At 43.8% G+C, this 22,848-nt stretch overlaps 2 protein-coding genes across 14 annotated transcripts in view; both read left to right on the top strand.

The window, feature by feature from the left end:
* ELN (elastin) overlaps nt 1-13,634 on the top strand; it is a 103,007-nt gene extending 89,373 nt beyond the window's left edge. For 5 of the 13 annotated variants that reach the window (XM_087888843.1, XM_087888842.1, XM_087888824.1 and 2 more), the window contains 9 exons: nt 1,831-1,881; nt 2,818-3,012; nt 3,789-3,836; nt 4,416-4,454; nt 6,175-6,255; nt 9,968-10,006; nt 10,700-10,723; nt 10,825-10,872; nt 12,812-13,634. In XM_087888843.1, coding sequence (XP_087744969.1) covers nt 1,831-1,881; nt 2,818-3,012; nt 3,789-3,836; nt 4,416-4,454; nt 6,175-6,255; nt 9,968-10,006; nt 10,700-10,723; nt 10,825-10,872; nt 12,812-12,837 — 551 coding nt within the window. In that variant the 3' untranslated portion in view covers nt 12,838-13,634. The remainder of the gene's footprint in view (nt 1-1,830; nt 1,882-2,817; nt 3,013-3,788; nt 3,837-4,415; nt 4,455-6,174; nt 6,256-9,967; nt 10,007-10,699; nt 10,724-10,824; nt 10,873-12,811) is intronic. The other 8 variants (XM_087888851.1, XM_087888847.1, XM_087888829.1 and 5 more) reach the window with 3 other exon arrangements.
* A 6,156-nt stretch (nt 13,635-19,790) lies between these two features.
* The window catches only part of LIMK1 (LIM domain kinase 1), a 57,459-nt gene continuing 54,401 nt past the window's right edge, over nt 19,791-22,848 (top strand). The window contains exons 1-2 of the mRNA XM_034421031.3: nt 19,791-20,214; nt 22,389-22,485. Coding sequence (XP_034276922.1) covers nt 20,157-20,214; nt 22,389-22,485 — 155 coding nt within the window. The 5' untranslated portion in view covers nt 19,791-20,156. The remainder of the gene's footprint in view (nt 20,215-22,388; nt 22,486-22,848) is intronic.

Genomic DNA, 22,848 nt, shown 5'->3' with positions numbered 1-22,848 from the left:
CAAATTTAATTAACAATGCCAAGGAACAAAACAACAAGCTCCCCAGCAGCACAAATGCTTCCGGCAAGAGCAAACATTTACCTACCCTCCTCAATGGTAGTAGGAGCCTTCCAAGAGCAGAGAGTTCCACAACTGAGGCACCCCCTCCAAGGCGGTTTCGATTTTCCCGTTCAGAAAGGCTGAAATGCAAATCCTCTTCAGGTTTTTGGCAAGCTGTATTGCAAGTCAAAGCAGTGTTATTCTGTACTACCTTTTGATTTTTCAAATACTGCTGCAGGAAATCCAGGAAAGGGAGGGATTGTTTATAGCAGTCCATCTCAGCAATTTTAAAATGTATGGGCTTCAACTCCCAGAAGTTCCCAGACAGCAAGCTACAGTAGTTTGAAGTCTGCATCTCTTAAGAGTTGCAGAAAATTAGAAACACTGGTTTAGAGAAAAAAACCCGGGGATCCATCAGTGAAAACCGTAACCAAAAGAAATATAGCTCGTATACAGGGGTGGGCTGTTGGCGGTTCGCAGGGGTTCGGGAGAACCTCTAGCTAAGATTCTGTGCAGTTCAGTGAACCCCCAAATCCCACACCTGGCTGGCCCTGGGCCCCACTGCCTTGCCCCTCCCAGGAGTCCCCAAACGGCCCGTTTTGGATGCAGGTAAGTGCAGGGTGCACGCGGAGGCTCGGGGAGGGCAAAAACCGGACCTACCAGAAGAGGGCCTCCAGAGCCTGGGGCGGCTGTTTTGGCCCTCCTGGAGGCTCGAGAAAAGCCCCCAGAGCCCGGGGAGGGCAAAAACACCCTCCCCTCCCCACACCATGGTGCAGGAGGCCAACTAGGCCACGCCCACCCAGCAACCTTGCTAAAGTTTTTGAAGCCCACCCCGGCTCATATACCGTTTTCAACCTTTTTCAGTATTGTTATTAAACACATGCTCAGTGGTGTTTCAAAGACTGGTAGATAGATCTGCCTGTCAAATCCAAAACCAAACCAAAACCAAAACCAAATGAACTCCAAAGCAAAACAAAGCAAAATCAAACCAAACAAAATCACGACAAAACAAAACAAAAGAGTCCTGGTGGCGCAGCAGACTAAAGCCCTGTCATTAACACAGCTGCCTGCAATTACTGCAAGTTCAAATCTCACCAGGCTCAAGGTTGACTCAGCCTTCCATCCTTTCAAAGGTAGGTAAAATGAGGACCCAGATTGTGGGGGCAATAAGCTGACTTTGTATAATATACAAAAGTATGAAGGCTATTACTTAACGCATTGTAAGCTGCCCTGAGTCTCCGGAGAAGGGCGGCATATAAATCAAACAAAAAAAAAACAAAAAAAAAACAAGACAAAAACATAGTTACCAGTCCACTTAAAGTGGGACAGAGTTATAGTGCCGATTCTGTCCCAAATGAATGTGTTAAAAGTTCTCTGCTGCTTCTGTTGACTGTGTTTTTACATAGCCATGCTTCCTGCTGTTTTTACTACTTGGGAGGAAAAGTATATCGTTTTGCCTGCCCTAAAGACATTGTGCATGTTCCATAAGTTGCTTCCAGATGCTGCCTTCTGCAGCTTTCCCCTGCCACCTTTGACTGATTGTGTGCCATCAGGTTGGTGTCAACTGTTAGCAACCACACAGATGTGGTTCTTCCAGATCTTCCAACAGTTCTCTCATCACCACTGTAAATGAGTCCATCCACCTGGCTGCTGGCAGTGGAGAATTCTGGGAGTCGAAGTCCACACATCTTAAAATTGCCAAGTTGAGAAACGCTGTTTTAATGAGATATTAGAGATCTGAACTTTGCTCCCATTCTGACTGCTTAATTCTTTTGTTCTTCTTTCGCCTAGGACCTGGTGCAGCTATAGCAGCGAAAGTAGCTGCTAAAGCAGCCAAATATGGTGAGTTTGGTCTGCATCTATCTAAGGTAGCTTTTCTTGGGATATATAATTTTCTCTCTTTGTAGCCCGCTTAACAAAAGGCTCTGCGCCTTTTCAGGATAAATGCCAAATTACCAAGATCAGTTATGGGTTCCTCTATTCCACAATGCCATTTTTGAGTTGGGCAAGGGCAGAAATTGGGAATTTATTTTGATACCCTATATAGGGAAGTGCACACCTTAAGGCTAATTATGGCTGCATGTGACTTCCAAAAGTTTTGAATGGAGTTCCCGGAATCACCTAAAATTTGCAACTGAATTTTTGGAAATGATTGGCAGGGAACATTATTAATTGTAATGGTAATTAATTTGTTATCTTATTGAAATTAAATGTAAATTTAATTTAATTTTTGCATGGAGTCACTCTTTTGTATATCTTGCCCTTGAATATTTTAGGGTTGGGGTAGCTGTATCACATCACTCAGAAAGTTTCTCATTGGTCACTATTTCATTGGTGGGGGAAGAGGTAGGAAAATTTGGTTTTCACAAACACCAAACCCACTGATAATGACTATGTCAAGTGACAACCTGCCTGAGTCAGAATAAGATGAGGCAAAGAAAACTTTCGGAAAAATGATTGCATAAAAAGCACAGCTTTTTAACACAGTATCCATGTATGAATCAGTTACACAGAGGGATAAGGCAGAAAGAAATTAAAAGCAAGAGCAAAGGAGATATGCTGCCATTTTAGGATTTTTTTAAAAAATTCTCCTTATTAAGATGGGATTTAACAGGAGTAGAACACCTACTGTATATGAAACTATCTAAACCTAACAGTGGAGGTGAAAGGACAGAATGGGAAACATTTGATCTTGTCTTTTTTCTTTTCTTCTTATTTAACACTGCCTGCACCTCAATTAAAAAAAAAAAATCAAACTCATTATACGTGGTACAACAGGCCTCCGTCCTGGAGGTGGTGTCCTTCCTGGAGGTGGTGTCCTTCCTGGAGGTGGTGTCCTTCCTGGAGGTGGCGTCATACCTGGAGGTGGCGTCCTTCCTGGAGGTGGCGTCGTGCCTGGAGGTGGCGTCATCCCTGGAGGTGGCGTCGTACCTGGAGCTGGCCGTATACCTGGGGGCAGACTTCCTGGTGCAGGTCTGTGCTTCATTGAGTACACATTGTCCTCAACTTATATCAATAGTATTTTGACTTATATACCACTTTATGGTACTTTACCATCCTCTCTAAGAGGTTTAGAGAATCAGCATATTGCCCCCAATAATCTGGGTCCCCGTTTTACCAATCCCGAAAGGATGGAAGGCTGAGTCAACCTTGAGCTGGTCAGAATCAAACTGCTGGCAGTCGGCAGAATTAACCTGCAATTTTGCATTCTAACCACTGCACCACCATGGGTCTGACCACAATTGGGATTGAAATTTCAGTGACTAAGTGATGCAGTTATTACTGTGTCATCATGTGACCAAACCTAAATTTATGATCATTTTTACCATTGTTGTTAAGTGAATGACAAGGTCATTAAGCAGATGACAAGGTCTTTAAGCAAATCTGGCTTCCCCAATTGACTTTGCTTGTCAGAAACTGGTTGAAAAGTTCACAGCAGGATCATGTGAATGCAAGACACTTGCAACCATCATAAATTAGAGTCAGTTGCCACACACCCAAGTTGTAATTATGTGAATGCAGGGCTAGTGGGAAAGTCATAAGTTTGAGAATGGGTTGTAAGTCACTTTTTCCTAGACAGTTGCAACTTTGATTCATTGTTAAAAAATACTACCTGTAATCCTCAGATTTTCCTGAGTCAGGAGTAATTTCCTAGAGAATCAGCCCTCCTCACAATTTCTCATTTTGACAGGCAAAAATCATCTCTGGCAATGAATTTCTGATGAGAATTATTTCCTCTTCTCTCACAGGCATTCCCATAATTGGAGGACAAGGAGGAGTCAAACCACCTAAATACGGTATATCTGCAGAATGAAAAAAATGCTTGTAATTCATTATGTTAACTCCTCGAAATAGGTATAGACCAATATGTCTATGAAAGGAAGAGAAAGTGAAAGAGAGAGAATGAGAGGGAGGCATTTCTTATTCACCAACATTCACCTGGAGATATTCTAGCAGGAGGCTCTCCTGCTCAGGCCCCACTGAAACAAATGGAAGCCACACCAGGGACCCCCTTCTGTTATTGCACAGCTTTGCCTTCCCAAATGGTTGCTCTCCAATTTCTTGTACTGGCTCAGAACAATCATTAGGGCAGATTTTCTCATCTTGGCAACTTTTAAGCTGTATGGACTTCCACTCCCAGAATTCCCTGGCCAAGGCTCCCAGAGAATTCTGGGAGTGGAAGTCCACACAGCTTAAAGTTGCCAAGGTTAAGAAAAACTGCATTAGGGAAAGCAAGCTCTGGACAAAACATCTCCTTGAGCGAAAAAAACCCCCGGGAAAGTGTGATGCAGCTGCCATCTGGGAAGCCTCCAGCCTGCAAGAGAGAAAAGAATTGCCATGGGTTCACCATTGAGACTTGCTCCTATCTTTGACAGGTGTCCCAGGTACTGGATTGGGTGGAACTGGCGTGGCAGGTAAGATAGTCCAGAATATGGAACTGCTGGAGTTGACCTTAGGGCTGAGTCTTTAGCTTATAGGGGCTGGGCCTGGATTCTTCCTAACCCTGTTTCTTTTCCTCACATTCCAAAATATGCAGAGTTGTCTTGATATGTGAAAAAGATGCAACACAGTGATGTTTGGCAGGGTGTGATGAATGAAAGCAGTTAGGCTCTGTCATGTAACACACAGGTTCTGTTGCTATAAAATTGAAGAATGTTTTCAAGGCCCAGCTGAGTGTTAGCCAGCTAATCTTCATGGCCCAGTGTTATTCCCCAGGCCACATCAAACTCTGTCCTGGAAACTGCTCCTTAATTGGAGGAACAGATTCCCAGAGTAGAGGCAGGGCCAAATGTCCTGCTTTGGTTCTCAAAAGGTCACCTTGAGTATTGATCACCTCCCTGGCCTTGACTTCATCATCTCCCATTGTGATTTCCAACATTGCTGTTTTGTACCATTAAGTTACCTGTTCTTTCTTAGACTGCCCTGTAGCTCTTCTCAGATCACTTAGAATGGATTGCCAAATGGATCCCATAGTCCTTTTAGAACAGTTGGCCCAGTACTCTGCTATCTAAATTAGGATTAGCCAAAGCCAAAAGAGACTTCTCTCAAAACATGTTTGTACTACAGACTGGTTTTTAGGATGTTCAAAACTAGCAACAATTGGGTAGGGCACATTCAGGATTTCTATAAGGCTTTGATAATTATCATTTCATACCATTAGCTTCTAATGTTAGAATAGAATAACAGAGTTGGAAGGGACCTTGGAGGTCTTCTAGTCCAACCCACTGCTTAGGCAGGAAACCCTACATCACTTCAGACAAGTGGTTATTCAACATCTTCTTAAAAACTTCCAGCGTTAGAGCATTCACAACTTCTGGAGGCAAGTTATACCAACCTACGACCACAATTGAGCCTTAAATTTCTGCTGTTAAGTGAGACATTTGTCAAGTGAGCTTTACCTCATTTTACAACCTTTCTTGCTGCAGTTAAGTGAATCACCCCTGTTGATAAGTTAATAACCCAGTTATTAAGAGAATCTGGCTTCCTCATTGACTTTGCTTCCCAGAAAGTCACAAAAGATGACCTTGGGACACAGCAACGGTCATAAGTATGAACCAGTTGCCAGGCATCTGAATTTTGATCACATGACCATGGGGATGCCGCAAAGGTTATAAGAATGAAAAATGGTCATAAGTCACTTTTTTCAGTGCCATTGTAACTTTGAACGGTCACTAATGAACTGTTGTAAGTCAAGGACTACCTGTACTGACCTCAGAAAGCCTAACCTGGAACTCTGATTTTTTTGGACTACAACATTCCCATTTGCCATTGGCTCTGCTAGAACAGATACATGGGAATTTAAATCCAAATCATCTGAAGGGTCAGGAAAATTTCTGCCTTTTATAATATTAATACTGTAGCCTCCAGCGGGCTTCTTCAACTCATATTAATACTAAACAATTTATGTTCAGTTCTGGATTAATTCACCAAGATTTAAACTGAATGTTTGGCAATTCTTACTGTAGCTTAAATTCACCATCCCCTTTTACAAACAAAAAATAGCATTGATTCTCTTCAAGATCCTCCCTTGTTAGATTCAAGAGCAATCAGGCCAAAAGACAAATATTCCATATTGCATTTCAACCAGATATATGGTTTGTTTCTGATGGAGATTTTCTTTGAAAAAAAAAACAGGCGTTGGAGGAGGATACGGAGTCCCTGGACTGGGAGGAACCGGTTTCGGAGCTGGTGCCGGAGCTGGAGGTCTGATCCCCGGTGGGCAAAGATGCTTCTGATGGGGTGCAGGGGGAGGGCAATTCAGGGTGGGAATTATGTCCACATCTGTGTCATCCTGAAACTCAGTCGCAACTTTTCAAAACTGGAAATGTTAGAATGCACCTGTTAAACTCAGTCCACCATTTTTTTAAAAAGAACAAATAGGGATTTGTTGTAGAAACACTCTAGATCAGGGGTCTCCAACCTTAGCAACTTGAAGACTTGCGGACTTCAACTCCCAGAATTCCTCAGCCAGCTGGCAGAGGAATTCTGGGAGTTGAAGTCCGCAAGTCTTCAAGTTGCTAAGGTTGGAGACCCCTGATCTAGATCAGTGTTTCTTAACCTTGACAATTTTAAGATGCGTGGACTTCAACTCCCAGAATTTCCCAGCTAGCATGCCCTATATTTTAAACGCTACTATCAATTTTATGGTCATGGTAAGCCAGTGGTAAAATCCAAATTTTTTTAATACCGGTTCTGTGGGCGTGGCTTGGTGGGTGTGGTGTGGCTTGGTGGGCATGTCGGGGAAGGATACTGTAAAATTTCCATTCCCACCCCACTCTGGGGCCAGCCAGAGGTGGTATTTACTGGTTCTCCGAACTGCTCAAAATTTCCGCTGCCGGTTCTCCAGAACCTATCAGAACCTGCTGGATTTCATCCCTGTTGTAAGCTTAGATCTATCATTGACTGGTTATAAACTTTGCTCCTTGTAATGCAAAATAGAAGAATATTATGTCGGGATGTAGGAAGAAAATCTGAGTGACCACAATGGGCTATAATTATAATTCCCCTTCAAAATACTCTAACCACCTATTCAACCAATTCAAAGCTTTTTTAAAAAGAAGTCCAGTTCTTCATGATTATATCCATGCAGTTTTCTTAGCAGTGTAGCAAAATGGCTTTGCCACTGCCGTCTCTAAGGCTGCTTTAGAAAAAAATCCAGTCTAGTAAATAACTTGGTATTAACAAGTAATGGCCATCCATTACCTAACCAGCTTCCAAGATCAGTCAAATCAGAATTGCTTTACAACCAGCTAAAATAATTAGAACAATCCTATTAAGGAAATGAGGAAGGTATCTTTCTCCCTATCACCTTTCAGCCTTATTACACTCATAGGTAGAGCTCACCACTGCTTCCAGCCTCAAGTGACAATATCTTTATTTATTTAACACATTTCTATGACGCTACAATCCTAGGAGACTTTTGGCGGCTTAAATAGAACACATTCAGATTACAGACATCTGGGATAGAATAAAACAACTACAAACACGATAAAACTAAATACCAGAATAACAGAGTTGGAAGGGATCTTGGAGGTCTTGTAGTCCAAGCCCCTGCTCAAGCAGGAGACCCTATACCATTCATGACAAGAATTTGTCCAGTCTCTTCTTAAAAGCCTCCAGTGATGGAGCCCTCACAACTTCTGGAGGCAAGTTGTTCCACTGATTAATTGTTCTAACTGTCAGGAAATTTCTCCTTAGTTCTAGGACATTCTCTCCTTGGTTAGTTTCTGTCCATTGCTTCTTGTTCTGCCTTCAGGTGCTTTGGAGAATAGGCTGACCCCCACCCCACCCCACCCTCTTCTTTGTGGCAGCCCCTGAGACATTGGATCACTGTTATCATATTCCCCCAGTCCTACTTTTCATTAAAGTGTTTTTCATATGTTTTAGCTTCCAAATAGCATAAACAGAAATAAAGATGGCAAAATTTAGACCAAGGGAAAGTTTTCTGAAACAATTCAGTTTTTAAAAGTTTCCAAAAGACCAATAAAGATAGAGCCAATGGGACTGCCAAAAAGAAGCAGCACTGCCTTGCCCCTCCTTCTCTCACCCCCTCTCCCTCCCTCCCTCCGCCCTCCCTCTCTCTCCTCTATCTCTCTTTCCCTCTCCTCTCCTCTCCTCTCCCCTCACATACACATACACAAACACACACAGTCAGAGAATCTCCTGAAAATCTGAGATTTACAGCAGTTTCTCCCTGGCAGATCTGATTGGCTGGCTCAATTCTGATGGGAGAAGGGGGTCCTTGAGATACCCAGGCACTAAGCCATAAGGGCCTTTATACAGTAGGTCAGCATTTTAAATTGGACCTGGAAACCAACTGGCAATCAATGCAGGATCAGCAAAACCAGTGTAATTTGCTCCCACTACTGAGAGTCTAAAAGGATTTGGGCAACTGCATTTTGGACCAGTTGTAGTTTCTGAAGATTCTGCAAGAACAGCCCCAAGTAAAATACCTTAGGGTAGTTAAACCAAGTGGCCATAAGGGGAACGATTCTCTTTTCTCTCATTCTGTTGCACAAGATTGCAGTATCCAGGGATTGGTGTAAACTCCCAAACCAGATAATAAGAAAATAGGATTTCTACCAACGGGGGAGGAAGCAAGGGGGACAGAAGGGAAAGGAGGCTCAGAGTTCAAGTGACTCCCAAATCTCCAAACAATGGATCCTCATAAGGGATTTTTTTTTCTCATAGAAGTTGTCCATGTTCAAAGTTCACAAAAGAAGTGAAATTTTGCAAGAATAACTCATTCCTATTTATCTTCAACCTGCACTTTTATAACTGGATAAATCATTCCACCATCCATGGGTAGTTGGAAACATACTTATTTAAGTCAGCATTTCTCAACCTTAGCCACTTTAAGATGGGTGGATTTCAACTCCCAGGATCCCCTAGCAACATACTTTAAGGTGGGTGGACTTCAGTTCCCAGAATTCCCCAGCCAGGAAGGAATTCTGGGAGTTAAGGTCCACTCATCTTAAAGAATGGTGGCTGGAGAATTCTGGGAGCTGAAGCCCACCCATCTTAAAGATTACTGGCTGAGGGAATTCTGGGAGTGGAAATCAACCTATCTTAAAATTGCCACAATTGAGAAACATTGATTAAAGTTATATTATGAGATTGCCCTTCTAAAAAGCTACTTTTATTTTTTCTGTGGGTTCCAGCGCTGGTATTCTAATTGCTGTTGAGTCAATAGAGAAAAAGACCATTCTTTTCTAGGATTGAACAATGTCTTACCTTTCTCCCAACTCTCAGCCATGGCGATAAAAAGATGGAGCATCTTCAGAGACCCTCCAAATTCTTCCCATCCTCCCACATTTGTTCCAACACAGTGGATTATTTTATGTATTGCTTCCTTAAGCAAATTCCTGCATTTCTCTTTCTCTTTTTTCCATTTTAACTAGAGGGAGAAAAAATATCCAAATTTCTATAAAATAATACGCCAGAGAGCTTGGAACGGAACTCAAGAGTCAATGTTCTACCGAAAGATAACATGTTAAATAGTGGGATCTGAAGCTTTGACAGGCCCACAGCTGCACTTGCGTGAAGTTGAGTGGGCTGAAAAAGTCCACAAAGATGTCAGGAGGCACATTGGCTGGGTTTGCATGTGCTCGTCTATAGCTTATTTTAACCACAATTTATTCAGCTAATCCAAGCTTTTGGAATCACACTAAACAACTGTAGCATAAACTAACCACATGGAAGGATAAAACCAGCATACAAAGCTGAAACGCAGTTGGCTAGCTTTCAGTACATTGTTTGAACACTGCTTTTGGTACTCTAACCACAAGGGTCCTCTTTACACATGTGCAAAATTATTGGCTGCCTCAGTCCTCCAATACTTCATTTAACTGTGTGAATCAAGTGTCCTCTGTGCTTGTCCCTTTGAAGTCTTTTTATGCTTTCTCCCACCTGTTCCCCTCTATTGCAGCAACTGGCACTGGCTTTGGATTATCTCCTATTTACCCAGGTATGTTGTCGAGGGAAGGCCTCAGGTCCTGGCATACCCAAATGCAGGAAGGGGCTCTGGGCTGAATTATCTTTGTCTGGCCAGAGTAGCAAGCCTGTGTCCTGAGGGCAATGATTATCAAATGATGGCTTTCATCCAGTGTGTGTATTCCCTCAGTAACATTAACTTTTGTTATTAACAGAGCAGTGCCCTTCCAAAATCCTTCCAGGAGTTATTAATAAAGAAAATAGACTGGCCCAGTCGATATAACACTCAAAGCACAATGGCCAGGTTTCTCGTAATTTATTAAACCTGGGTTAATGAAAAAACTGCTGTATTTATCTCATGCTCTCAAACCTGTGGCTAGTTCACCCCACAGAATTGGCTACATTCCCACAATTCACAGGACCAGAAACTACTTCATTTTCATTGAGTATATGTTGCAGTGTCTCCGATTTTAACTTTGCATGTTGTATGAACCAGCCATTTGCTTTTTTATACCATGGTTCAGCAAATGATGGCTTACTGCAATGCATGGATCCAGCCACTGACAAAGAAGGTGCTTTAGGTGGGCCCATTTTTCTGAGCAGTTCTTAGCGTAGTGGGAAAGGGTGTGTGTGTGTGTGTGTGTGTGTGTGTGTGTGTGTGTGTGTGTGTGACTAAAAGGGTAATGGCAATGCTAATAAGATTTTCTCTCTCATTTGGGATTCCCAGGTGGAGGTGTACCTGGCTATGGAGGTAAGAGCAGTACTTTAGGGGGAGGAAAGAGGCAAAGGATAGTCTAGAAGTTAACTAATTAACTAGCTTTGAATGACCCCCTTTTTTTTCTGTATACATAGGTAAACCTCCCAAGCCTTATGGAGTCCTGGGGGCACTTGGCTACAAAAGTAAGTGGCACCATAGCTTGGAAAGATAACTTGATTGAGGGCTACTGCTTCTTCTTATTTCCAAAACTGCCATGCTCAGAGATAGTCTGCCTCCAACAATTTGATCCTGAGTTGAAAGAAGAAGACTAATACTCAACATGCTATAGAATGTCCCCAGAATCTCCCGGTCAGAAACAAAATGTCAGGGCAGCTGATTGGCTGGTCTGATTCTTGTAGGACTGATTTGGTGCTCCTATCCAGTTAGCTGGAGAATGCCTGAGCACCACCTACACCCTGTTCCCAAAACAGTAATCGTCATCTGAACCAGTGAAGGCAGTTGTTGGGGATCCTCAGTAGAGGTCCAGGAGTAGCTGGTGGGAGTTTGACCCCGCTTAGTTTCCAAGCCCAAAACAGATTCTACCAGGTACTATTCCATGCCATAAAAGCTGTCTACTATAGGTTTCAATACCAAAATCCGAAACCAAACTTCCTCTTTGTACCTAAGGGTTGTACTATACAAATTCCAGAATTATCAGTTAACTAAATCGCCTGGATTTGTACAAATCACACTAACCCACATACACAACAAAGGACATTGATGTTATTAAAGCTGAATGCATGGAGTTCCTGGTGCTCTTAGCTTGGCCGGTTGCTTGGTTATGGCACTGATGAAGCTACTTAGTTGGGTAAGGGAAATACTTGCAAAGAATAGAATAGAATAGAATAGAATAGAATAGAATAGAATAGAATAGAATAGAATAGAATAGAATAGAATAGAATAGAATAGAATAGAATAGAATAGAATAGAATAGAATAGAATTCTTTATTGGCCAAGTGTGATTGGACACACAAGGAATTTGTCTTTGGTCCATATGCTCTCACTATACATAAAAAGAAAAGATACATTCATCAAGAATCTCACCAGGCTCAAGGTTGACTCAGCCTTCCATCCTTCCGAGGTAGGTAAAATAGGACCCGGTTTGTGGGGGCAATAAGCTGACTTTGTATAAAAAAGAACACCGCTTAGGGGGGGCCAAAAGCCCTACTAAGCAGGTATATACAAAAGTATGAAAGCTATTGCTTAAAAGCATTGTAAGCCGCCCTGAGTCTCCGGAGAAGGGCGGCATATAAATCAAACTAATAAAATAAAGAATCATAAGGTACAACACTTAATGATAGTCATAGGGTACAAATAAGCAGTCAAATCATACAAGGAAACAATATCAAAATAAATAATAAGGATACAAGCAATAAAGTTACAGTTATGCAGTCATAAGTGGGAGGAGATGGGTGATAGGAACAATGAGAAGATTAATAGTAGTGCAGATTTAGTGAATAGTTTGACAGTGTTGAGGGAATTATTTGTTTAGCAGTGTGATGGCGTTTGGGAAAAAACTGTTCTTGTGTCTAGTTGTTTTGGTGTGCAGTTCTCTAGAGCGTCGTTTTGAGGGTAGGAGTTGAAACAATTTATGTCCAGGATGCGAGGGGGTCTGTAAATATTTTCACAGCCCTCTTTTTGACTCGTGCAAATAACTAAGTTCAGAGAGCACCAAGAATGCCACAGTTCAGCCTTGAGCTACAAAGTATTTTTCTTCTGTTGGAAGTCGAACACGTCCAAATAAAATAACTAGGCCTTCAACAAACCCGGTTAAGAATGTTGCATCCACCGAAGCCAAGGTCAGAATCCTCAGGGCCATTCATTTCTGATTGGCAAGTCCCCTCGGCCCCTATCAGCCATCTGCTGGACGCAGGGCCGGATTTAGATGAAAAGAGGCCCTAGGCTATTCCACTTATGAGGCCCTTTCACCTATAGTGAAAGTGTAATTTTAATTTTGCTAACAATTTGAATGTAGGCCCCTCTTGATCTTGAGGCCCTAGGCTGAAGCCTAGTTAGCCTATAGGAAAATCCGGCCCTGGCTGGACGACTTGGTCATTCCATTTCTCTCTCTTCTGATTTCAGGAGGAGTCGGCCGGAAGAGGAAGTAGCCCAGACCGACAGCCTACCATTCACCTCATGAACTTTGGTGCTACTGCCTGGTCTCGAATGTACCCCCACCCCACCCCTGAGAAAAGCAGAGATTCCACCACCGCCGCTGCCAACACAGCCCCATGCCTTGCCACCCCCCGGCTGGCCCCCCTCCCTCTCACTGGTGCTACAACCATCCCACAGGGAGCGTCCCTGCCTTCAGCTCCCTGGGGCCCTTTGGTGCTGCAGCCTAGGAGGGCTGCTTTCAGAGGGGGCGGCCTGAGCACTTTAACCCACTCCTGATCCCCGCGCCCACAAGTGGGGGGACAGGAGCCGTCGGCCAGCTGGCCCTGCTTCTTCCCTGGTCTCTCTCTGCTGGCTCCTCTTTGGATCTAAGTGTGTGTGGGGGGACACCCCTCGTTTTGCCGTGAGCCCCATGCCAGGCCATTCTTCCCTTCCCCCTGAACACACTGCCTCCGTTTGGAGGGGAGCAGCTCAGGCCAAGCTGTCAGCGCCAATGGGATTAGCCTTAATCCTGGAGCTTCTGCTGGCTGCCAGGCTCGGGTGGATTAGCACGGCCAGGCCACAGCATCCGTTCCATTCCTAACGTGGACGCCGGCATGACATCGTACAGCTCCCAATGATCGGGCTGGCCAGGGACCCCTGTACATGACCAGCCAACCTACTCCACATCTTCATGTTTAATCACTTTGGTGTAACTGGGATGGGACACTTTTTATAAAGAAGAACAGTAACTGCTTTCCAAAAAAAAATAAAATAAATAAAACCTGACTAATAAATAATGTTTTAAAGGTAATCTCTCTCTCTCTCTTTCTCTTGTTGCTATTTTCAGAAAAGAGATAGGAGCCTTTGACTTACATCCATTTCTTTAGCGACTGTTCAAATTTACGACAGCATCCAAAAAAAGTTACTTACAACCAGTACTCCTCACCCTTGCAACCATAGCAGCGTCTCCATGAGTCACATGATCAAAATTTGGGTGCTGGGCAACCTGCAGGTATTTACAAGGGTTGCAGCAGCCAACATAGTCACGTGATTGCTATTTGCAGTCCTTCTAGCCGGCTTCCAACAAGCAAAGTCAATGGGGGAAGTTGGATTCACTTAACAACTGTGGCAAAAAAGGTAGTAATATCAGGTGTAACAACAGAACGCAATGGAAATTTTGGTCTCGGTTGTGGTCAGAGGTCGAGGACTACCTGTATATTTTCCAAATGGACTCACTTGATCATATCTGGATCGAATTTCCCAATATCCCTTGATAGCAGAATGCAGTTGCTCCAGCAACCCTGCGGTATGTTTAGTCCTTGGTCTTAAACAAAGCAAAAACCACCCACACATAATATGAACACATTTATCTGTTATTGTGGCTGATTTTTTTTAATAATTCACATTCAAGAGTGTAGCTGCTATTGGAAATATTAATTCCTGCTCTCCTTACTTTCTGCTTCAGTTAACACTGCAACCTTATTAATACAGGCAGTCCTTGAAGTACAGCCACAACTGAGTCCAACATTCCTGTTGCTAAGTGAGGCATTTTAAGTGAGTTTTGCTGGATTTTACAACCTTTCTTGCCATGGTTGTTAAGTGAATCACTGAAGTTGTTAAGTGAATCACTAAAGTTGTTAAGTGAATCTGGCTTCCCCATTGACTTTACTTGTCAGAAGATCACAAAAAGGGATTATATGACTCCAGGACACTGCAACTGTCATAAATAGGATTCAGTTGCCAAGCATCTGAATTCTCACCAGGGGGGGATTTGCAACTGTCCTTAAGTGTGAAAAACGGTCATAGGTTGCTTTTTTTCAGTGCAATTGTAACTTCAAACAGTCACTAAATGAATTGTTGTCAGTTGCGGAGTACCTGTATCTGAATACTTATTATTAGAGTAAATTATTCTACATGTTTTAGAGCATGTTTAGCCTAATTATCAAACAATGCATGTTCTGGGTTAGAAGAATGTACTGTGCCAAAACCTAACCAAACAGGCAAGGACATACATAGCATTTTTGGCTCAGGTGTTGGGGCCAGAATGAGTTCGTGCCTGCAGGATCATAATAAATGTCATTTCCTTAATCACCACCGATGGTTGTTTACCGATTTTAACTGAAATTATTTCATTTTTGTATCTTGTTTATTGAACCCCACCCAGAATTGTGGTGTTCAAGTGGGGGGGAGGGGCATATAAATTTATCCAATGAATAAATGTTAACATACATGCACACACTGAGCGAATATAGTCATTATGTTTTCAGTCATCTTTCTTTTAATATAAATCCAGCCATGGCGATGTCTCATGACTCTCTTATAGATTTTAAAAATAACACGGATAAGTACACATGTGAAGTGGAGGTGTTTATAATGACCAAGAGGCATTATAAGTAATTTGAACCACATGTTTTAGGGTAGCATATCTGATGGTGGGAACTGATAAGTTTCTTGTCTTGTGTACTTTCTCGAAGTTTCTGGTTGGCCATGATTAGAAGTACAGTAGAATGCTGGATTAGATAAGAATAAGACAAGGTAAAATGTACCCTGTTTCCCCGAAAATAAGACATCCTCTGATAATAAGCCCAATCGGGCTTTTGAGCACATGAACTAAAATAAGTCTCCCCCCAAAAAATAAGCCCTCCCCAAAAATATTTAAACACAGAGCTAGAAATCAGGTAAGATGGCAAGAGGAGCCCCATCTTGCTCCACATGCCCCAAAATAATAAGACCTCCCCAAAAATAAGGCCAAGTGCTTATTTCAAGGTTCAACAAAATATAAGACAGGGTCTTATTTTTAGGGAAACACAATATCATGCTATCAAATGGATCCTCTGTATGAAGAGGCAATATATAAAAATTGTGCTAAAGAAAAATCTTTTCAAATAAGACTATTTAGAGCAACTGAGAACAGCACAGGCAGCAGGAAGGTGCAAGAAGACACTGCCAGTGAAACAGGCATCCTCTTATAGTTAAGAAAGAGTTGTTATATAATGTGAGATGGAGCAATCTATAGTTTATATCATGAAAAAGAGAATAAACAGGTAATCCTTGACTTACAACAGTTCATTTAGTGACCAAAGTTACAAAAGCACTGAAAAAAGTGTCTTATGTCCATTTTTCATACTTACAATCCTTGCAGCATCCCCATGATCATGTGATCAAAATTCAGACCAGCTTGGCAACTGGTTCATGCTTATGACCGTTGCTGTGTCCCAAGGTCATGCGATCACCTTTCGGGATTTTCTGACAAGCAAAGTCAATGGGAAAGCGAGATTCACTTAACAACTGGGTTACAACTTGCCAACTGCAGTGAGTCACTTAACAAGTGGCAAGGAAGGTTGTAAAATGGGGCAAAGCTCACTTAACAAATGTCTTACTTAATGACATACATTTTATGCTCAGTTGAGGCCGTAAGTTGAGGACTACCTGTACTTCTCTGCAAAAACCGTATAGAGCAAAATTGCACTTGAATGTATTAGGAGTCTGGTAGTTTCCATGTAATTTCCTTTTCAAACTTAACGAAATATATTGAAAGGCATAAACTTTCATAAATTGAAGCTCACATCACATATCAAATATGTCTTTTTGATTACACAATATCACCCCAACCCACACTGTACAACTGCACTGTACAACCAGCATACTTTCAACTTACCACTATTTGTTTAGCAACCATTCAAAGTTACATTGGCACTGAAAAATGTGATTTATACATGGTTTTTACACTTACTACTTACACTTACACATAGACTTATGACCACCACAGTATCCCCACAGTCCCATGATTAAAATTTGGTAACCAGCATGTATTTTTGATAGCTGCAGAATGCCAAGGTTATGCGATCACCATTCGCAACTGTCCCAGCCAGCTTCTGACAAGCAAAGTCAATGCGGGAGGCCAGATTCACTTAACGACTGCATAATTCACTTAGCAACTGCAGCGATTCACCTAACAACCACAGCAAAAAAAAGGTCACAAAATTGAGCGCCACTCACTTAAAAAGACCCTTGCTTAACAACAGCAATTCTGGTCCCAACTGTAGTCACACATTGTGGATTACCTGTACACAAGAAGGAAGAATCCATGCCACATCAGGTACAGAAAAGAACGTTTTTCTGTTCCCAGATAAAGGAACTGTGAGTTGCTACATGGCTTTCTGAATGTGTGTAATTTGAAAAGTGTTGGGTTCCCAGCTGGAGTGTAGGAATGCAAACATTTTACAACAGTAATCCAGAGCACAGAAGAGCCGATTCCTGAATTCAGACTTTTTCTGGATTTACATAAATTAACTGAAATAACCAAACAGGCTGGGTTTGCACCAGAAGTGGGTTTCAGCAGGTTCTGACCAGTTCTGAAGAACCGGTAGCGGAGAACTGGTAGTAAAAATTCTGACTGGCCCCGCTCCCATCTATTCTCTGCCTCCCAAGTCCCAGCTGATTGGGAAAAAATGGGGATTTTGCAGTAACCTTCCCCTGGATTGGGGTGGGAATGGAGATTTTACAGTATCCTTCCTCTGCCATGCCCACCAAGCCATGCCGCACCTACCAAGCTACACCCACAGAATGGATAGTAAAAAAATTTTAAACCCACCACCGATTTGCACATATTAAGCTTCAAAGCAAAACCTATCCAAGTTTTCATATGATGCAAGTAAAGTTGCTAAGCCTTTATTTGACACCGTAAATGAACTTTGTGAGCTCAGCCTGCATGTGGTTTGAATCTTTGATGGTTCTGCTTCTTTGTAATTCTGGGATCATCTCCAGCTCTGAGGGTATACTCAGGATTTACTGTACTTACTTTCCATAGCCAGGAACTACGCAGGAAATTTAACTGCAGTTAATTCTAACAAATAAATACTGCCTAGCTAAGTCAAATCATATACAGGTAGTCCTTGACTTATGACTGCAATTGAGCCCAACATGTCCATTGCTAAGCAAGGCAGTTATAAAATGAGCTTTGCCCCAAATCACTGCAGTTATTAAACAAACCACGTGGTCATTAAGGAAATCTGGCTTCCCCCATTGACTTTGCTTGTCAGAAGTCAGCTGGCAAGCTTACAAATGGTGATCATGTGACCCCAGGTCAGTGCAGCTGTCATAATACATACCAGTTGCCAAGTATCCAAATTTAGATCACATGAAAGTGGGGATGCTACTATGTTCGTAAGTGTGAAAAATGGGTGTAAGTCACTTTTGTCAATGTTGTAACTTCGGACAGTTACTAAACAAATGATTGTAAATTGAGGACTACCTGTATGTTCTACCCCAGCTACGGACCCCAAAGAACGCAGCACACACAAAGTTTGTATAAACCTTAGTTTACTAAATTAAATCAGTCTTTTTTCAAACAGAGGCTGTTAATTAACTTTCTTAACAGCCTACAAGAATCCAAAGAATAAATAATCGTAATCTTACTATGATTGGCAGAAAGCCCAGAAGCAATTTGCAGGAAACTGATAAAAGAACTAAGATCAAGACGCGAAGGAGAGTGAACTAAGTTGTTCCCTGCAAATTGCCTCAGTCATCGTCCTTCTTTAAATAGGCTAAGGGAGTGGCCAATTAGCCCCAAGCCTTACTCTTGAGGAGACCTCCTCCTGAGGAGCCACTCCTGCCTTTTGGCAGCTTTGCGCGCCCGTGCATCTTCATCCTCTTCACTTATGGAAGCTTCTGGAGGTTCTGAAGGCCCTGGCTGAATCCCTGCCTCTGGCACTACATCTTCTCCAGCCTCATTGTCCGACTTGAGTGCCAGCTGCACAGGCTGCTGGCGCAGCACCATACCTGCCTCCTCGCTGTCGGAATCAACTACTAGCTGCACAGGCCACTGACGGGCTACAACACCGTATTACAAATAAGCATGCTGCGCGAAGGTGGATGTCATGTATTTACTTTAGTTTAACCTACCTTGAAGGATTGTTGTGAAGGTGCAAAAGGGGAACACACTGTTTCCCTGCAGTGGCAGAAGCCATCAACTCAAATCCACTTACTATTAGTACAGATGACAGGTAATCCTCAATTTACGACCCCAATTGACCCCAACATTTCTGCTGCTTAAGCGAAACATTTGTCAAGTGAATTTTGCCCCATTTTTACAACCTTCCTTGCCACGGTTGTTAAGTGAATCAGGCTTCCACGTTGATTTTGGCTTCTCAGAAGGTCGCCAAAGAGGATCACATGACCCCGGGGCACACTGCAACATCATCAATATGTGTCAGGTGCCAAGCATTCAAATTTTGATCTCCTGACCACGGGGATGCCCCAGCGATCCTAAGTGCGAAAAACGGTCATAAGTCCCTTTTTTTCAGGGCCCTTGTAACTTTGAACGGCCACTAAAAGAACCGTTGTAAATCAAGGACTACCTTTATTGGGGGTAAAATGAGAGGTGGAAGTGATAACTGCTGAAAAAACAAACACCTTTCCCCAAATTGCACACCTCTCCTACCCACCCACCCACCCCCGAAAGCTGGCACCAGAGTTTTTCTTCCACAAGTAGCCCAGAAGTTGTCCTGGCTTCACCGCAGGCCTTTCAGGGACAGCCTGGGCAATCCGGGCCTCCCCACCCCACCCCACCCTTTTTTTTTAAAGAAGGCTGTCTATGGAGATTCTCAGTCATCCAGGTCAATCCAAGTTGTCTCAAAGATGCTTCCCCCCCACCCAAAAAAAGTGGCAACTGGACTTTCTGGTTATTTCTTTGAAGACCTTTCGCTTCTCATCCAAGAACTCGCTTTTTGTAGCTGGGATGAAGATGGGTTTTCCCACCCCTTCGATCCTAACCAGTTTTTTGGTTTTTTTTTTAAATCTTCGAGAAGTGCCTGTCAGGCGCTCCCCAGGCAGACTGATGCCCGGATCCTCCTCGTACCTTCTTCTTCTTCCTCCTCCTCCTCCTCCTCCTCTGACTGGCCGCAAGCCCGGGACATCGCTCCCCCTTCCCTCCACACACCCCCCCTACCACCACCACGCCACGAGCTCCTGCAGCCGGCGAGCGGGGAGGGGCCAAGCCTCCAGGCATTGGCTCGCCCGGCGCTCTGCATTGGCTGGAAGAGATGGGGAGGGGAGGGGGGGTCCGCTCGCTCGCGCGCTCTCCTCTTTAGACCCGCCTCCCTCCCTCCCTCCCTCCCTCTCTCTCTCTCTTTCCTCCCCCCCCCGCCCCGTTTTCCCAGCGCTGCCTCGTAGTCGGCCCGGGTGAGTCTGCAGCCGGCGTAGTCAGCCCGGTCGCCCGCCCTGCCCCCTCCGTTGCGCCGCCGGGCCGGAGGTGGAGACGCCGCCGCCGCTGCCGCCGCCGCCGTGCTGCTGCTACTGCTACTGCCTAACCGGGCCAGGCGGGGGCGGTTGCATGAGGTTGATGCTGCTGTGCTGCACTTGGAGGGACGAGCCCATGGGAGAGGACGAAGGTGGGTCGGGAGATTTTTTTTTTTTCCCCCTGCGCCCTCCTCCCTCCCTCCCTCCCTCCTTCCCTCCCTCAACCACCGGCCTGTTTCCTCAGGGAGGGAGGGAGGGAGCGGGGAGCGATCTCTCGAAGGCTGCAATCCTCCTCAGGTGACCTTGAGTCCCTCCGGGAACTGAGCTGCCTTGACCCCCCCTCCCCCCACCTCGCTGCGTTTTACCCGCAAGACCTTCACGCGAGCGGGCATTCGCACGTGGAACTACTAAGCCAGCTCTCGTATGCGTTTCCCCCTCCTCCTCCTCCTCCCCCCCCACCACCACCCCGCGCTGTGCCTTGCGGGTTGTGTGGTGGTGATGGTAGGGGGGGGGGAGTGGGAGACTTGGCAGGCCCATGTCGGAGAGATGCCCTTGGCACGTCGAAAGGGGACCTTGACGCAATCCTCCCCCCCTTCCTTTTCTTCGCCTATTGCTTCCCCGCACTCATCCCTCCCCCCAATTTCATTCGTCTCGAAACTAGTTTTAGCGCAAAAACTAAAATAAATAAATAAATAAAAATAATGGTATGGAAGGCCTTCTCTCCTCCCGTTCAGCCACGGAATTCCTACTTCGGATACTTTCCAACTCAAACAAAAAAGCCAAGGCAAAGGAGCTGACAAAATTTTTTTAAAAAAATCTAGATCCATTTCAAATCCCTCCTCATCCCGTGGGTGCTGTCCAGGGTGCTGCCTGGTCTTAGCCTCCCGATGCCATTTGCCTCCCAAGAATAAATGACCCCTAGTTAGCTAAGGGGCAGGGGGAGGAAATTCTTGCCCGAGCTGAATGAAGGGCTCAATGCTCACCCCTCTTCTTTTACTGGATGTTTTTCAGCAGGATGCTTTGGGTGATATTATAACTTTGGGAATAATTCTCCCCTTTTAGACATTTTTTTTCTTGTACTGTGTACTGTAACTTACACTGTAACGTAAGAGCTGGTTTGAAATGATATTGTTAATAAGATGCAGATCTAACAGCAGGACTTGTGTTTTTTCCCCCCTTCAGTCCTTCTTCATTCTTCCCATCCTTTTGACCCCATGCTAACATAGAGGGCTCGGGGCAGGAGTTAATGCCATTTATAGAAAGTGAAGCAATGAGAGGTAACTCCGTACATGCTTCAAGGCACTTTTGCTCTTGTGGTGGATGATTGGATCCACCACCACCACAACTGGTTTGGAGGTTTTACTTCCCATTTATGTGATTGGCAAAGACAAATATAAGTAGAGATCCCCTTGTTTCTTTGCAGCTGTCCTTCACCTTCTCATGCTAGAAGGTGAAGTGGGGGATAATGCTGTTGTTACAGAAATGGAAAATCAATCATTTTTCACCAGACATTGATCCAAAAGTCAGAAAAGCACCTTCTGCACAAGGTTGTGGCCGTGAAACCCTTTGGGACCAGCAAAATTTCCTCTCCCCTCTGGCAGGCAACTGCTCTCATTTCATCCCTAAAGAAACAAGGAATAAATTTATCTGTCTGTCTGTCTGTCTGTCTATCTATCTATCTATCTATCTATCTATCTATCTATCTATCTATCTCTATCTTTATCTCTATCTCTCTTTCTCTCTACCTACTACCTACTTACCTACCTACCTATTTATTTATTTATTTATTTATCTATATCTATCTATATCTATCATCTATCTACCTACCTACCTACCTACCTACCTACCTACCTACCTATCTATCTATATCCATCCATCCATCTAATATCTCATTTCACAGAATAAGCGATTCTGGATGGCTTACAATAAGTTACAACACATTCTCCTCTTTTCTGCACTTCTCTTCTTAAAGGAAGGGGAGGATAATCATGGCTCTGCTTTGGGGGAAAAAGACACTAAGAAGCTAGAAGCTGCAGGCTCAGCTCGAGGTTTTTGATGGATAAAACCTTTTGCATGTTCTCAGAGGCACTCTGCTTTGCATTAGATTTCCATTCTATATTTTGGCAAGGACTGTCTCAAAAGAATTGAATGTTTAGAGTTAACCCAAGAGCCTGGGAAGTTGAGAGAGGAAAAAGGACCAACACTTGCACTTTTTAACTTTTAATGGCTAAGTCTTATGTCAGAATCCAGAGTTATACCGCTCCAGCTGAGTTGCCTCTCTAGGCTGCAGAAAATTGCCTCTTATTACCTCTTTTGTGTTCCCCAGGAAGTGACCTGCCAATATGTGCCAGTTGCAGCCACAGCATCTACGACGGTCAGTACTTGCAAGCCCTGAACGCGGATTGGCATGCCAGCTGTTTCAGGTAGGGGGTCTTTGTGATGGCTGCGGACTGCCAGGTCTAGAACAGGGCTATCAAACTGGTGGCCCTACGGGCCAGATGCATCACACGTAGGCCATGCCCACCCCACCCCAGCCCCTGCAAAGGAAAAAAACATTGCAATACATTGCAATACATCACGTGACGTGATCGAGTTTGACACCCATGGTCTAGAGGGAAGGTTTTGCTGCAGAGGTTTATCTCCTTGGCTATGAGCCCAAAGGAAGGAGGGCATGTAGAGATCCATACTAATGTCAAAATTGCCCATCTGGATCATTCTATGACATCTAGAACAGTGGTTTCTAACCTTGGCAACTTTAAGACTTGTAGACTTCAACTCGCAAAGCT

The sequence above is a fragment of the Pantherophis guttatus genome, chromosome 1, assembly GCF_059756535.1.
Source record: "Pantherophis guttatus breed Tessera chromosome 1, ASM5975653v1, whole genome shotgun sequence".
In the NCBI taxonomy this organism is placed as follows: domain Eukaryota; kingdom Metazoa; phylum Chordata; class Lepidosauria; order Squamata; family Colubridae; genus Pantherophis; species Pantherophis guttatus.
This window is presented reverse-complemented; position numbering and strand designations above follow the sequence as displayed.